The sequence below is a fragment of the Bombyx mori genome, chromosome 4 (genome assembly GCF_030269925.1).
Source record: "Bombyx mori chromosome 4, ASM3026992v2".
Lineage (NCBI taxonomy): Eukaryota > Metazoa > Arthropoda > Insecta > Lepidoptera > Bombycidae > Bombyx > Bombyx mori.
This window is the reverse complement of record NC_085110.1, coordinates 10,874,445-10,887,828: the sequence shown is the minus strand read 5'-3', so window position 1 is coordinate 10,887,828 and position 13,384 is coordinate 10,874,445. Positions and strand designations below refer to the sequence as shown.

Genomic DNA, 13,384 nt, shown 5'->3' with positions numbered 1-13,384 from the left:
CGGCGGCAACGATAAGGCGATTATCATGACGCATAGCCTTATCGAAGTATCGTTCCGACGCTGACTTCATGTATTTCCGAATTGATTCGAGGCCCAGGTCGTCGTGTAGGTCAACGTTCCTCACGAACCACGGAGCCCCGACAGCTAACCTGCAAAAGCGGGATTGTAGGGATTGGAGAATGTCTATGTGTGTGCGGGCCGCGTGAGCGAACACCACACTCGCGTAAGTCGTGACGGGCCTTATGCAAGTTTTGTAAAGTGTCACCTTGTTCCGAAGGGACATTTTACTCCGCTTACAGATCATGGGGTAGAGTCTACCGAGAATAAACGCGGCACGGTCACAGACTGATTTTATATGCGGGCGGAATGTCATCGATGCATCCAGGGTAACGCCCAGGTACTTGACCTTCCTGGCCCAGGGTATGGGTTGTCTAAAGAGAGTAATCGGGGGTGTGAGATTCCTCCTCCTAATCCGGGAGGAAATCCGTGTGGAGCTTCCCCTCTGAAATAGCACCGCAGTACTTTTCGCTGGGTTGATGTCTATGCGCCATTTTCGGAACCACTGTCCTAGGGCTAGGGCTGCGCTCTGAAGCTTCTTCGCGATTAGGGACTTATTTCTACTAGAATAGTAAACAGTCGTGTCGTCGGCGAATAAAGCTAAATGGGTCGGCGGCGACCGGGGAATATCGTTGACGAATAAGCTAAATAGGAGGGGTGAGAGGACAGAGCCTTGCGGGACTCCAGCTGTGAGAGGTCGTGGGGAGGAGCGGGTTCCCTCGACTCGATATCGAAAAGAGCGGTTCGACAAGAAGTCCCGTATGATGAGCACGAGACTATCCGGCACGCCCATGTTGAATAGTTTGAAAATCAAACCATTGTGCCAGACTTTGTCGAACGCTTTTGCGACGTCGAAGAAGAGAGCTCCCGTGTATAACGGTTTTGGTCGATTAAGCCCCACAAGAATGTGCTCCGTGAGGCGGTGCACCTGTTGAACGCATGAGTGATTTGTACGGAATCCGAATTGTTCATCGATGAGAATGCCCTTGGATGAGACGAAGTCTCTGAGGCGTTTGTAGAGCAGACGCTCATACAGTTTGCCTAGAGACATGAGGAGGCTAATCGGGCGGTAGCTCGTCGGATGATTTTTTGGTTTACCGGGTTTATGTATGCCGATAACGTCCGCTTCTTTCCACACCGCGGGAAAGATACAGTTCGCCATAGCGGCATTGAAAATAGATGCCAACATCACGATGAGTTGGACGGGTAGAAGCTTAATAACGCGGTTAGATATACCGTCGGAACCGGGAGCCTTGCGAGGACGTAGGTCTTTGATCAAGTCTTTAACTTCTATCGGGGTGACGGGTGGTAACGCATCCGATGGTGGCAAGGAGGCTCTACGTTCTACCTCACTGTCTACTAATTCTACATGAACAGGGTCCACGGCTTGAGTGCTGGGCGTGCACTGGGTTTGCAATGTATCGGCCAGCAGCTCTGCTTTTTCGTCATCATCGAACGCCGCGAGTCGGCCTGAGGGGCCTACGAGGGGGGGCATAGTTACTACCGTATCCGATTTGAGAGTACGAGCTAAGCGGTAGTAAGACCTTTGGGAAGGCGCGAGTCCTTCTAAGAAATCAGACCATCTGGCATCTCGGACTTCGGCGATGCGAGACTTTACGTCGCGTTGTAGGGCACGCATTCGAATACGATTTTCCGCGGTAGGATACCTGTCGTAGGCGCGTATCGAGGCGTTCTTAGCTCTAAGGAGTTCCCTAATATCGTCGGACAATTTGAAGCGGTGAAGGAAGTCCTCCGCTACAACTTGTTTCGATGACCTATCTAATGTCGAAGTGATGTGTGACGTTAAGATGTCTATGGCTTCAGCGGTATCCTGAGGAGACGGGATAGAGTCCGGGTTAAACGGGAGCGATGGTGGATCAGATTCAGCCAGGCTGATGCCCAGCGTGTGCCAATCCACCACAGTCCTCGTGACGGGAACGGAATCGAGAGCGCGACCGAGCTTCATAACGACGGGACGGTGGTCTGAATCTAACTCTGAAACTACTTCGATCGAGTGTAAGCGCAGAGTTACGTTTTTTAATAACGCTATGTCGAGTATATCCGGGCGATGCGCGATATTTAGCGGGTAGTGAGTCGGGGTTAGCGGAGCGACGATATCGAAGGCGAGATCATCGACTAACGCGTCAAGCCGCCTGCCATTCGGGGTTGTGGTGTGTGAGTTCCACCTGATGTGTTTACAATTTAGGTCGCCCGCCAGAATGACAGAGCTCCCCATACCGAGCAGCGCCTCGATATCACTGCTTAGAACGATCTTATCCGGTGGAAGATAAACGGACGCGATAACGATCGGCGCGTGTCCCGTCAGTGAGATTCGGCACACTGATGCTTCGATATTAGCGAGCGCGGGAGGATCGAGCGGGACGCAATGCAGGGCTCTTCTATAGTAAATGACGGTACCACCACCACGGGCAGAGAGCCTGTCGTTCCTGACCATGTTATAGTTCGCGATTTTAGGGTCACGGCGCGCGGGCTTAAGTAGGGTCTCCTGCACTAAAAAGATATCAATTTGATGGTCACGCAAAAAGTCAGAAACTTGATCACGTTGATTTGCGAGACCGTAAGCGTTAAAAAATCCTATCGTTACGGATAGGGGCTTTATTCTACTTATATACGCCATTGATTACCGGCGGAGTGAGGGGAGGACGTACGTATTTAATGACGCGTATACGTCGGCGTATTCCTGCACAACGGCGATAAAGTGTTGTGCAGTGGAGGCAGCGCGAATGGCGTCGCCCAAAGCGTTAACGCGCTCAAAGTTGATCGACTGAAAGAAGTCGATCGCTAAAGCGAGATTTTCGGACGCGGTCGGAGGGCAAGTCGCGGGAGAGGGACGAGTCGCGGGGGCGGGACGAATCGCGGAGGAGGGAGTTGTAGCCGTGTTCGTGTACGGCAGCGGTTTTGCCCAGGCCGAGACACTGGGCACCGCCGCCGGAACGAACGCTGGCTTAGCCTGCGACGCAGAGGGTGCCGAGGCTTTGATGTCTGGGCCGGAAGCTCGGAGGCGGTTTTGGCGGGCGACGCGTCGATTTATTTTAGGGGCTCGGGGGCAACCACGGTAATTCGCGGGGTGACCCTGTGTTCGACACAGGACGCAGCTAGGCGGTTCCGTCGCGGTTTTTTGGTCGCGAGCGCAGAGGGCCGTGGCGTGATCGCCCAAACATTTAACACATCGGGGGCGCGCGTGACAGTTACGGGAAGAGTGCCCGTACAATTGACAGTTATGGCACTGGCTAGGAGTGCCTTTTTTATGGGGGGCTTCGATGGCGATACCGGAGAGCCTACAGACGGTCTGTGTGTTGAAGATTTTCTTACCCTCGGGGGTAGGCTGGAGGGTGACTAGAACCATATTATATGGCTCCCTACCGCGACCGGTGTGCATACGGTGCACAGAATTCACTGGAAAGCCCTGTTCTAACAGATCGGCCTTGACGAGCTCTACATCTAACTCTTTAGGGATTCTGCGTATTACAACGCGGAGTTCGCGCTCCTCCTGGAGCGTATAAGTATGGAAACTTATACGTTCCTTACGGAGGTAAGAAGAGAGGGCCCTATGGTCGTCGGATGTTTGAACCTTAATTTGAATGCCGTTCGCGAGGTTACGGGCATTCGTGAAATTTATATTTTTGGCCTTAAGGGCCAGGCAAACTCGATCCCAAGCTGCCTTCTCCTGAAGGATAACCGGGGGAGGGGTCTGGGTTTTATTTTGTGCCACCGGACGCGGCGACGGAGTGGCACGGGCTGGGGGCGCAACGGGAGTCTGAGGGCGGGGGCGCGACGCGTTCACGGCTTTGCTAATTTTAGCGGCCGCGGGAGCTCGAGACTCCGCGGCACGCTTCTTACCCTTCTGTACCAGGATGAATCCATCCGTCGATGAGGCGGGGGCGAGGTCGACCTCCATGTCCGAGTCAGAGTCGGAGCACGAGGAGGCGGGTGCAGGCGACCTACGAGCAAGTGTAGGTGTTTTAGAGGGCGCGACGGAGGCCGCGGATGATCGCTCAGCTGAAACGATGGTCACGGCGGACGACGCAGCAGCTTTTCTCGCCAGTATAGGCGACACGGGAGCGGCAGGCACGACAGAGGCTGCGGTGCTCAATGCAGAAGCTCTGCACGCAGGTACAGGCGACGCAGGAGCAGCGAGCGCGGCGGAGTCCTCGAGAGGGCTCGCAGTGTGATTGGCCTTGAAGGCCAGAAACTCTGAGGCGAGCTGTGGGTGGCGAAGTCGGAGGAATTCCGCGAATACAGCGTCCATGATCGCTGAGTACCCAGGTGGGGCGGCCCCGGGTCTTGAAAACACTCGCCTTGCGGCGAGGCCCCAACTTCTCGGACCTGAGCGGTTCTATTGAACACAGGTGGCAATGCGGCGCGATTCTACAGGACAAAGAAAAAGCACAACAAAACAGAAATTATAAAAAGAAACAAAACAAATAAATACTTGCAGGAAAACACTTTGTCGGCAAATGTTCCACGAACACAAAAATAACTAAAACAAAACAAATAAAAGCTTCCAGGAAACACACTTGGTCGGCAGATGTATCACGAACACAGGCCGCGCGAACAATGGCCGGGCTAACAAAAGCCGGGCGAACAAAGACCGGGCGATCGAGTGGACGATGAGCACGTCCGCACGTGACGGGTGCCTCTATCGGAATGATGCTCGACTTCTGCGAGTGCACCATCTCGCAGAAGGAGGCGGCGGGGCGCGTGCGGGACGCGCAGGCCCGCCGCCGTCGAGCGGGGGCCAGGGAGGCGGATTTCGCCCAAGCCCTGGCCCTCTAAGTGTTTCGGGTCTCTCTCACATGTCGGCCTGGGGACCGGCGAAGGGGACCTGAGAAGACGACGTGCAAGCTGCTCTGCACGCGTTTTATGCAAGAGCGTCCGGGTGATGGAAGGCCGGCTATCCTCAACCCACGCTGGTTCTGACCTAGCGGGGCATTCCGAGGGTAGACCATTCTAACCGGCGCCATCTAGGCGGGCTTCGGATAGCCTGCCGACCGAGAGGACTGGTGGTCGTGGCACCGACGACCGCCAGTCCGGCGTCCCGAGGGGGAGGGTGATGGGAGAGATGTGCTCCGCACTAAACGCTTCACATTCCCCCCTTTGCCTTTTCATGAGTTCTGTCTCATGCGAGGTTTGGATGCTGGTTGTTGAGCGACAGGAGGTTTTAGTCAGTTCAACTCCGACATGCCCCGCCCTCCATCCCCAGTAGAGGGCGGAAGTCCGGTGATTTCCCCCTGACAAAAAAAAAAAAAAAAGTGTTAGCATATTCTCTCAGGTTGAGCCTGTGAGCTCATCTACCCGTCCGGGCGTAGTTGGAAAATCTTCTTAGATTATCGGCGAATAGGTAGGGTAAAAATTATAATGTAAGTATTTAGATAATACCTGTCGACACGATTTTTGACTTCTGAATATAAAATGTATGTTTCTTCGCTAAACATCCTATTGAAGAAATTAAAAAAAATGGTTATGAACAATCCATTTTTAAGAATAATTCTGACGAGTTTTAGTAATTTTAGTATAAATAGGCATTTTAAAATTCTGCGCAGTGGAACCAAAGCCGATCCGATCTTATTTCGCGAAGTAAAAAAACATGAATTTCAATTCGTTTTGATTCGGAAAGCGCTATCGCTAAAAACCATAAAAAATTGTTCTTTCGGTTACTTATCTCGAAATTAATCACGCTTGACACGAGCAAAGTATCGGAATAGCGTTAAGCAGATTTTGAAATGCTTTACTGACTTAACAAGACGTACAAAGATAACGTTATTACGATCGAATGCGATAAAAACATTAATTTACAAACATCAACGCAGAACACCTGTTTTTTTTTTTTTGGATATTCATCGTTCCTCGCAACCGCCTCACTAAAAGCAGTAGCTGATCGTGCGATAAAAAACAGTTTTTCTTAGATAACATTGTTTGTAATTGATAATCTAATCCTTTTTAATAAAGCAATTCTTTTTATTTGGGAAAATTAGCAATGCTGTAACATTAATTATTGATAAATATGTTATCGATTATTAATTTAGCTACGATGTTTTATCAGTTATCGGAAATGACGATAGCTGCCAAGTTTGTAGTTTTTTAAAGATCTAATCCAAGGACGTGGTAGCTCATAGTAAACGAGCTCTGCCTTTGGTTATTATTGTTATTATTTATACGTTTGTAAGAAGTCTGTTTGAAACTATGTTTTGTGTCGCGTGAATAGCGGCAGTCACGGCCTGCGCTTTGGCCTCGCTTCGTAAAACGTTTATATGTGCAATGGCTAGTTTTATATTACGAATTGTAAGCTTGCAACAATAATCGTATTAACAATCGAACCTTTATGTTCTCCAAACGTACTTGATCATTGTAATATTCGTAAATACAAATGGCCTTCTGGCATTCAATTTATAACTTCAAAGCATTAAATATGTATGTTTTCGTTCCATTAAACTTGATAAGCTAGCACTCCTCTTGATTGTGAGTTGTCACTGTCGCTGCCAAGCCGCCGAGTATTCTAAGGTTTTTCTTCATACCTTGTTTTGAGGTCAAGAGCGCAGCTTTTTCCAGTCTCGTAGAAACATTGCAAAAATTGGTTTACGCACTGTATATAAGTCTGATTTTTAGAAACAAGTACGACTTAAGCAAAACCGTCCCTGAAAATAATCAAATAGTTAAATCTATAAGACTTAATCTGCAAGAAAATGCGATCGAATATTTCTGAAGGTTTCTATTAATTTATATTTTGGATTGAGCGTTTGCTCGTAGCCCGGAGGCCTTTTCAGCTTCATCAGGAAGCGAACTTAAAAATTCAATCGGTAGGGAATTAGGGTTTGTTAACAACTCAATCGTCTAAAACAGATGCTGCGTTCCTATAACTTCAAACATTTCATTGTAATCGCAACGGCGAAAAATTCAGCTGGTCAATTTGTGTTTAGTTTCAAGTCAAAATGTTCGACGAATGCAATGAATACATGCTTTAATAACCGGTATGCCTTAGTAACCAGCGGGATAATTACTAGCATCTAATAGTACCGAGAGTGGATCCATTAAGACGTACCTTGGGCATCGACTTTGTTTGGATACTGCGGGGTTTTCGTATTAAATTGCTATCATAAGGAAGTGGTGACAGTGGTTTTCCTATACTTATGAAACCAGGCTAGGTTTCAGGCCAGGTAGGGAACTTGTCAAGTTCAAAGAGTATTCTTGACGTGCGCGCCACGTGTGCGAAAAGGACACTCGCATAAACCATGATGGGACGTCATTTTGGAGTGTCTTTTTTTTTGTTGCATAGTTGATATTTTACAAGCTTATATTAGACACTGAATCGTTTTATCGTGTCTGAATAAAAAAATAAAAAAAATTGGTTAGATCAAATAAAGTCATTTCAGAAAACCGATCTCCGTAACTAAACGTATGCTTACTGGAACTGTCACTTATCTGGGTTATCGTACACATTAGTGACAAAAAAAAATACGACACTATTATTTCCATAATTCCCTGAAAGCAGACATAACACGCCGATGGAGTCCCAGCGGGCTGGGCGGAGGCACTTTAATTAATCAAGGTCTTTGTTGAAAGCCAGGTCGGCTCCCCGCCGCTCTGCTAATAACAACACGCAAAACATGCGAGGGGTGTCTGTCTGTTTGTCCAATACACGTACGATTATATGTTTAAATTAAAAGCAATCGAAGCGATATAACGACTCGTAATAAAAACAATCTCAAGCTATGAGTTTATCAAACATAATTATATCAAGTGCTATTTATTTGAGCCACAGTGAACTTAACTGACCCGTTTAAAATTAAAACGGTACTTTTCCTGAAAATTTAAAGATAGAATGGAAGTCTGAATTTATAAGGTATGAAAATAATTAGTCTTAGCGAATTTGATATTTCAATTACACCCTTCTACGAGTAGGCCTAACATTCATTAGATAGAACCACAAAAAACTGCCAGTCATACTCATCAAGTTTTGAACTCAAATGTACCTATTTACTATAAAATTATTTATGTATATGTATATGTATACGGTATTCACATACAACATAGGTACTCTCTCAATTTCCCGACAGGAAAAATGAACGCCCACATCTCGAATTAACATAGAAACGTAATAAGGGGATACGTAGTCTTATTACTGATAGTTTATAAGCGCCATTTTGTCAATTAAATTACTCATAGCAATGTTTTGTGACAATATTCTGATTGCTTTTTTTTCCCACAGAAGAGCAAAAGAAAAGCGTTTGAAGAAAGACGCCGGTCGCACGAGATGGTCCCAATACTTCAGGTCGATGAAAAGCGGAGGTGGGTCACCGAGACACGATCGACTACTAGACAAGGACGAACTAAAGATTGATTTGGATTCGTTCAGTCATCACGGTAAGAACTTTTTTTTTAATATTTGTGGATGGGGACGCGACTCATCCAGTCCTAAATAGTTACGATGCCCATAACAGTAATGTGGTAAATAACGCGGCCCACTTTGAGGCATAAGGTGGAAGTCACATAGAATAATAAAGGCTGATTTGATTTTTATTAGTTCGCCTTGACTAAGAATCGGGACCATGTTTTAGAAGAGTTTTTCTTAGTAAAATTAGGTACTTGCTTGCATTATTTAAGTACTGGAGTTGTCGCATCGCTCGTTACTTTAGCTTACGACGACTTTGCGTGTTTCAATTGTTTAAAAGATATCATCTGCGTTGTGATAATCAAAGTTTACGTTCCAACAGATTTGAGTAACGATAGCTACAGTACAGTAGCGCTCGGTGCTGAAGAAGGGTCCCCAGCCGGTGGCGGCGGGGCAGGCGCGGCGAGTGCTCGCTTCTCTGCGACGCCGCCATATTTACGAGGGCATTCTCCACCGCATCCCCACTACCATTACCCACCAGATCACCTCGTTTATACCAACATCGGTAAGTTTGTATTTATAAATACATATTTAATCATTCGACTTAAAAGAGACTTCAAGGTTTGATGTACAGGGAGTATTAGAATCCTTCATGAAAACTATTAAAGAAAATAGTTTTTTTTTTTTTTTTTTTTTTTTTTTTTTTTATGATTGAAGGATTACTGGTGGCCCGGAGGCCTTTCCAGTTTCACCAGGACAGGTGGGCGAGCAAAGGCTCAGCCAGGAGGGGTGGGATTTGCTAACAGCTACCCGAGCGCCTCCGAAGGAGACCTAACAACTCAATAGTAGCTGCTTCGCGAATGAATCTACTACCGGATCGGAATCGCGACCCGCTGAGAAGATCCGGCGAGAAACTCAGCGAGCTGATTCATGGGTTAGGTTGCACGGCGAACTCTTTGTCGAGTTCGACGAGTACGGTTACCGAGGTCCCTAAGCCTGCTCCTAGAGCTGAAGGCGTCTAGTGCAAAGGTTATTGGATCTGATGGATCCGTAAGGACGTGTCTAGGGCGTCGACGGTGACTGGCTCCTGCATGATCAGGATTCGGGGAGTAGTCAGCGGCGGCTACGATAAGGCGATTATCATGACGCATAGCCTTATCGAAGTACCGTTCCGACGCTGACTTCATGTATTTCTGTATAGATTCGAGGCCCAGGTCGTCGTGTAGGTCAACGTTCCTCACGAACCACGGAGCTCCGACGGCTAACCTGCAAAAGCGGGATTGTAGAGATTGAAGGGTGTCTATGTGTGTACGGGCCGCGTGAGCGAACACCACACTCGCGTAAGTCATGACGGGCCTTATGCAAGTTTTGTAAAGTGTCACCTTGTTCCGAAGGGACATTTTACTCCGCTTACAGATCATGGGGTAGAGTCTACCGAGAATAAACGCGGCACGGTCACGGACTGATTTTATATGCGGGCGGAATGTCATCGATGCATCCAGGGTAACGCCCAGGTACTTGACCTTCCTGGCCCAGGGTATGGATTGACTAAAGAGAGTAATCGGGGGTGTGAGATTCCTCCTCCTAATACGGGAGGAAATCCGTGTGGAGCTTCCCCTCTGAAATAGCACCGCAGTACTTTTCGTTGGGTTGATGTCTATGCGCCATTTTCGAAACCACTGTCCTAGGGCTAGGGCTGCGCTCTGAAGCTTCTTCGCGATTAGGGACTTGTTTCTACTGGAATAGTAAACAGTCGTGTCGTCGGCGAATAAAGCTAAATGGGTCGGCGGCGACCGGGGAATATCGTTAACGAATAAGCTAAATAGGAGGGGTGAGAGAACAGAGCCTTGCGGGACTCCAGCTGTGAGAGGTCGTGGGGAGGAGCGGGTTCCCTCGACTCGATATCGAAAAGAGCGGTTCGACAAGAAGTCCCGTATGATGAGCACGAGACTATCCGGCACACCCATGTTGAATAGTTTGAAAATCAAACCGTTGTGCCAGACTTTGTCGAACGCTTTTGCGACGTCGAAGAAGAGAGCTCCCGTGTATAACGGTTTTGGTCGATTAAGCCCCACAAGAATGTGCTCCGTGAGGCGGTGCACCTGTTGAACGCATGAGTGATTTGTACGGAATCCGAATTGTTCATCGATGAGAATGCCCTTGGATGAGACAAAGTCTCTGAGGCGTTTGTAGAGCAGACGCTCATACAGTTTGCCTAGAGACATGAGGAGGCTAATCGGGCGGTAGCTCGTCGGATGATTTTTTGGTTTACCGGGTTTATGTATGCCGATAACGTCCGCTTCTTTCCACACCGCGGGAAAGATACAGTTCGCCATAGCGGCATTGAAAATAGATGCCAACATCACGATGAGTTGGACGGGTAGAAGTTTAATAACGCGGTTGGATATACCGTCGGAACCGGGAGCCTTGCGAGGACGTAGGTCTTTGATCAAGTCTTTAACTTCCATCGGGGTGACGGGTGGTAACGCATCCGAGGGTGGCAAGGAGACTCTGCGTTCTACCTCACTGTCTACTAATTCTACATGAACAGGGTCCACGGATTGAGTGCTGGGCGTGCACTGGGTTTGCAATGTATCGGCCAGCAGCTCTGCTTTTTCGTCATCATCGAACGCCGCGAGTCGGCCTGAGGGGCCTACGAGGGGGGGCATAGTTACTACCGTATCCGATTTGAGAGTACGAGCTAAGCGGTAGTAAGACCTTTGGGAGGGCGCGAGTCCTTCTAAGAAATCAGACCATCTGGCATCTCGGACTTCGGCGATGCGAGACTTTACGTCGCGTTGTAGGGCACGCATTCGAATACGATTTTCCGCGGTAGGATACCTGTCGTAGGCGCGTATTGAGGCGTTCTTAGCTCTTAGGAGCTCCCTAATATCGTCGGACAATTTGAAGCGGTGAAGGAAGTCCTCCGCTACAACTTGTTTCGATGACCTATCTAATGTCGAGGTGATGTGTGACGTTAAGATGTCTATGGCTTCAGCGGTATCCTGAGGAGACGGGGTAGAGTCCGGGCTAAACGGGAGCGATGGTGGATCAGATTCAGCCAGGCTGACGCCCAGCGTGTGCCAATCCACCACAGTCCTCGTGACGGGAACGGAATCGGGAGCGCAACCGAGCTTCATAACGACGGGACGGTGGTCTGAATCTAACTCTGAAACTACTTCGATCGAGTGTAAGCGCAGAGTTACGTTTTTTAATAACGCTATGTCGAGTATATCCGGGCGATGCGCGATATTTAGCGGGTAGTGAGTCGGGGTTAGCGGAGCGACGATATCGAAGGCGAGATCATCAACTAACGCGTCAAGCCGCCTGCCATTCGGGGTTGTGGTGTGTGAGTTCCACCTGATGTGTTTACAATTTAGGTCGCCCGCCAGAATGACAGAGCTTCCCATGCCGAGCAGCGCCTCGATATCACTGCTTAGAACGATCTTATCCGGTGGAAGATAAACGGACGCGATAACGATCGGCGCGTGTCCCGTCAGTGAGATTCGGCACACTGATGCTTCGATATTAGCGAGCGCGGGAGGATCGAGCGGGACGCAATGCAGGGCTCTTCTATAGTAAATGACGGTGCCACCACCACGAGCAGAGAGCCTGTCGTTCCTGACCATGTTATAGTTCGCGATTTTAGGGTCACGGCGCGCGGGCTTAAGTAGGGTCTCCTGCACTAAAAATATATCAATTTGATGGTCACGCAAAAAGTCAGAAACCTGATCACGTTGATTTGCGAGACCGTAAGCGTTAAAAAATCCTATCGTTACGGATAGGGGCTTTATTCTACTTGTATACGCCATTGATTACCGGCGGAGTGAGGGGAGGACGTACGTATTTAATGACGCGTATACGTCGGCGTATTCTTGCACAACGGCGATAAAGTGTTGTGCAGTGGAGGCAGCGCGAATGGCGTCGCCCAAAGCGTTAACGCGCTCAAAGTTGATCGACTGAAAGAAGTCGATCGCTAAAGCGAGATTGTCGGACGCGGTCGGAGGGCAAGTCGCGGGAGAGGGACGAGTCGCGGGGGCGGGACGAATCGCGGAGGAGGGAGTTGTAGCCGTGTTCGTGTACGGCAGCGGTTTCGCCCAGGCCGAGACACTGGGCACCGGCGCCGGAACGAACGCTGGCTTAGCCTGCGACACAGAGGGTGCCGAGGCTTTGATGTCTGGGCCGGAAGCTCGGAGGCGGTTTTGGCGGGCGACGCGGCGATTTATTTTAGGGGCTCTGGGGCATCCGCGGTAATTTGCGGGGTGACCCTGTGTTCGACACAGGACGCAGCTAGGTGGTTCCGTCGCGGTTTTTTGATCGCGAGTGCATAGGGCCGTGGCGTGATCGCCTAAGCACTTGACGCATCGGGGGCGCGCGTGACAGTTACGGGAAGAATGCCCGTATAATTGGCAGTTATGGCACTGGCTAGGTGTGCCTTTCTTGTGTGGGATTTCGACTGCGATTCCGGAAAGGCTACAGACCGTTCGGATGTTGAATATTTGCTTACCCTCGGGGGTAGGCTGGAGGGCGACGAGAACCATATTATATGGCTCCCTTCCGCGGCCTGTGTGCATGCGGTGTACGGAGTTAACCGGTAGGCCTTGTTCGAGAAGGTCGGCCTTGACGAGCTCGGCATCCAACTCTTTAGGGATGCCACGTATAACGGCACGGAGTTCGCGCTCCTCCTGGAGCGTATATGTGTGGAAACTTATACGCTCCTTACGGAGGTAAGAAGAGAGGGCCCTATGGTCGTCGGGTGTTCGAACCTTAATTTGAATGCCGTTCGCGAGGTTACGGGCATTCGTGAAATTGATATTTTTGGCCTTAAGGGCCAGGGAAACTCGTTCCCAAGCTGCCTTCTCTTGAAGGATTACCGGGGGAGGGGTCTGAGTTTTATTTTGTGCCACCGGACGCGGCGACGGAGTGGCACGGGCTGGAGGCGCAACGGGAGTCTGAGGGCGGGGGCGCGACGCGTTC

General features: G+C 49.3%; 1 protein-coding gene across 6 annotated transcripts in view; it reads left to right on the top strand.

Moving 5' to 3' along the window:
* Nucleotides 1-13,384, top strand: part of LOC101744906 (LIM/homeobox protein Lhx3) — a 72,492-nt gene that overhangs the window by 57,214 nt on the left and 1,894 nt on the right. For all 6 annotated transcript variants that reach the window (XM_021351175.3, XM_021351177.3, XM_062668241.1 and 3 more), the window contains exons 5-6: nucleotides 8,285-8,439; nucleotides 8,790-8,972. In XM_021351175.3, the coding sequence (XP_021206850.1) occupies nucleotides 8,285-8,439; nucleotides 8,790-8,972 (338 nt within the window). The remainder of the gene's footprint in view (nucleotides 1-8,284; nucleotides 8,440-8,789; nucleotides 8,973-13,384) is intronic.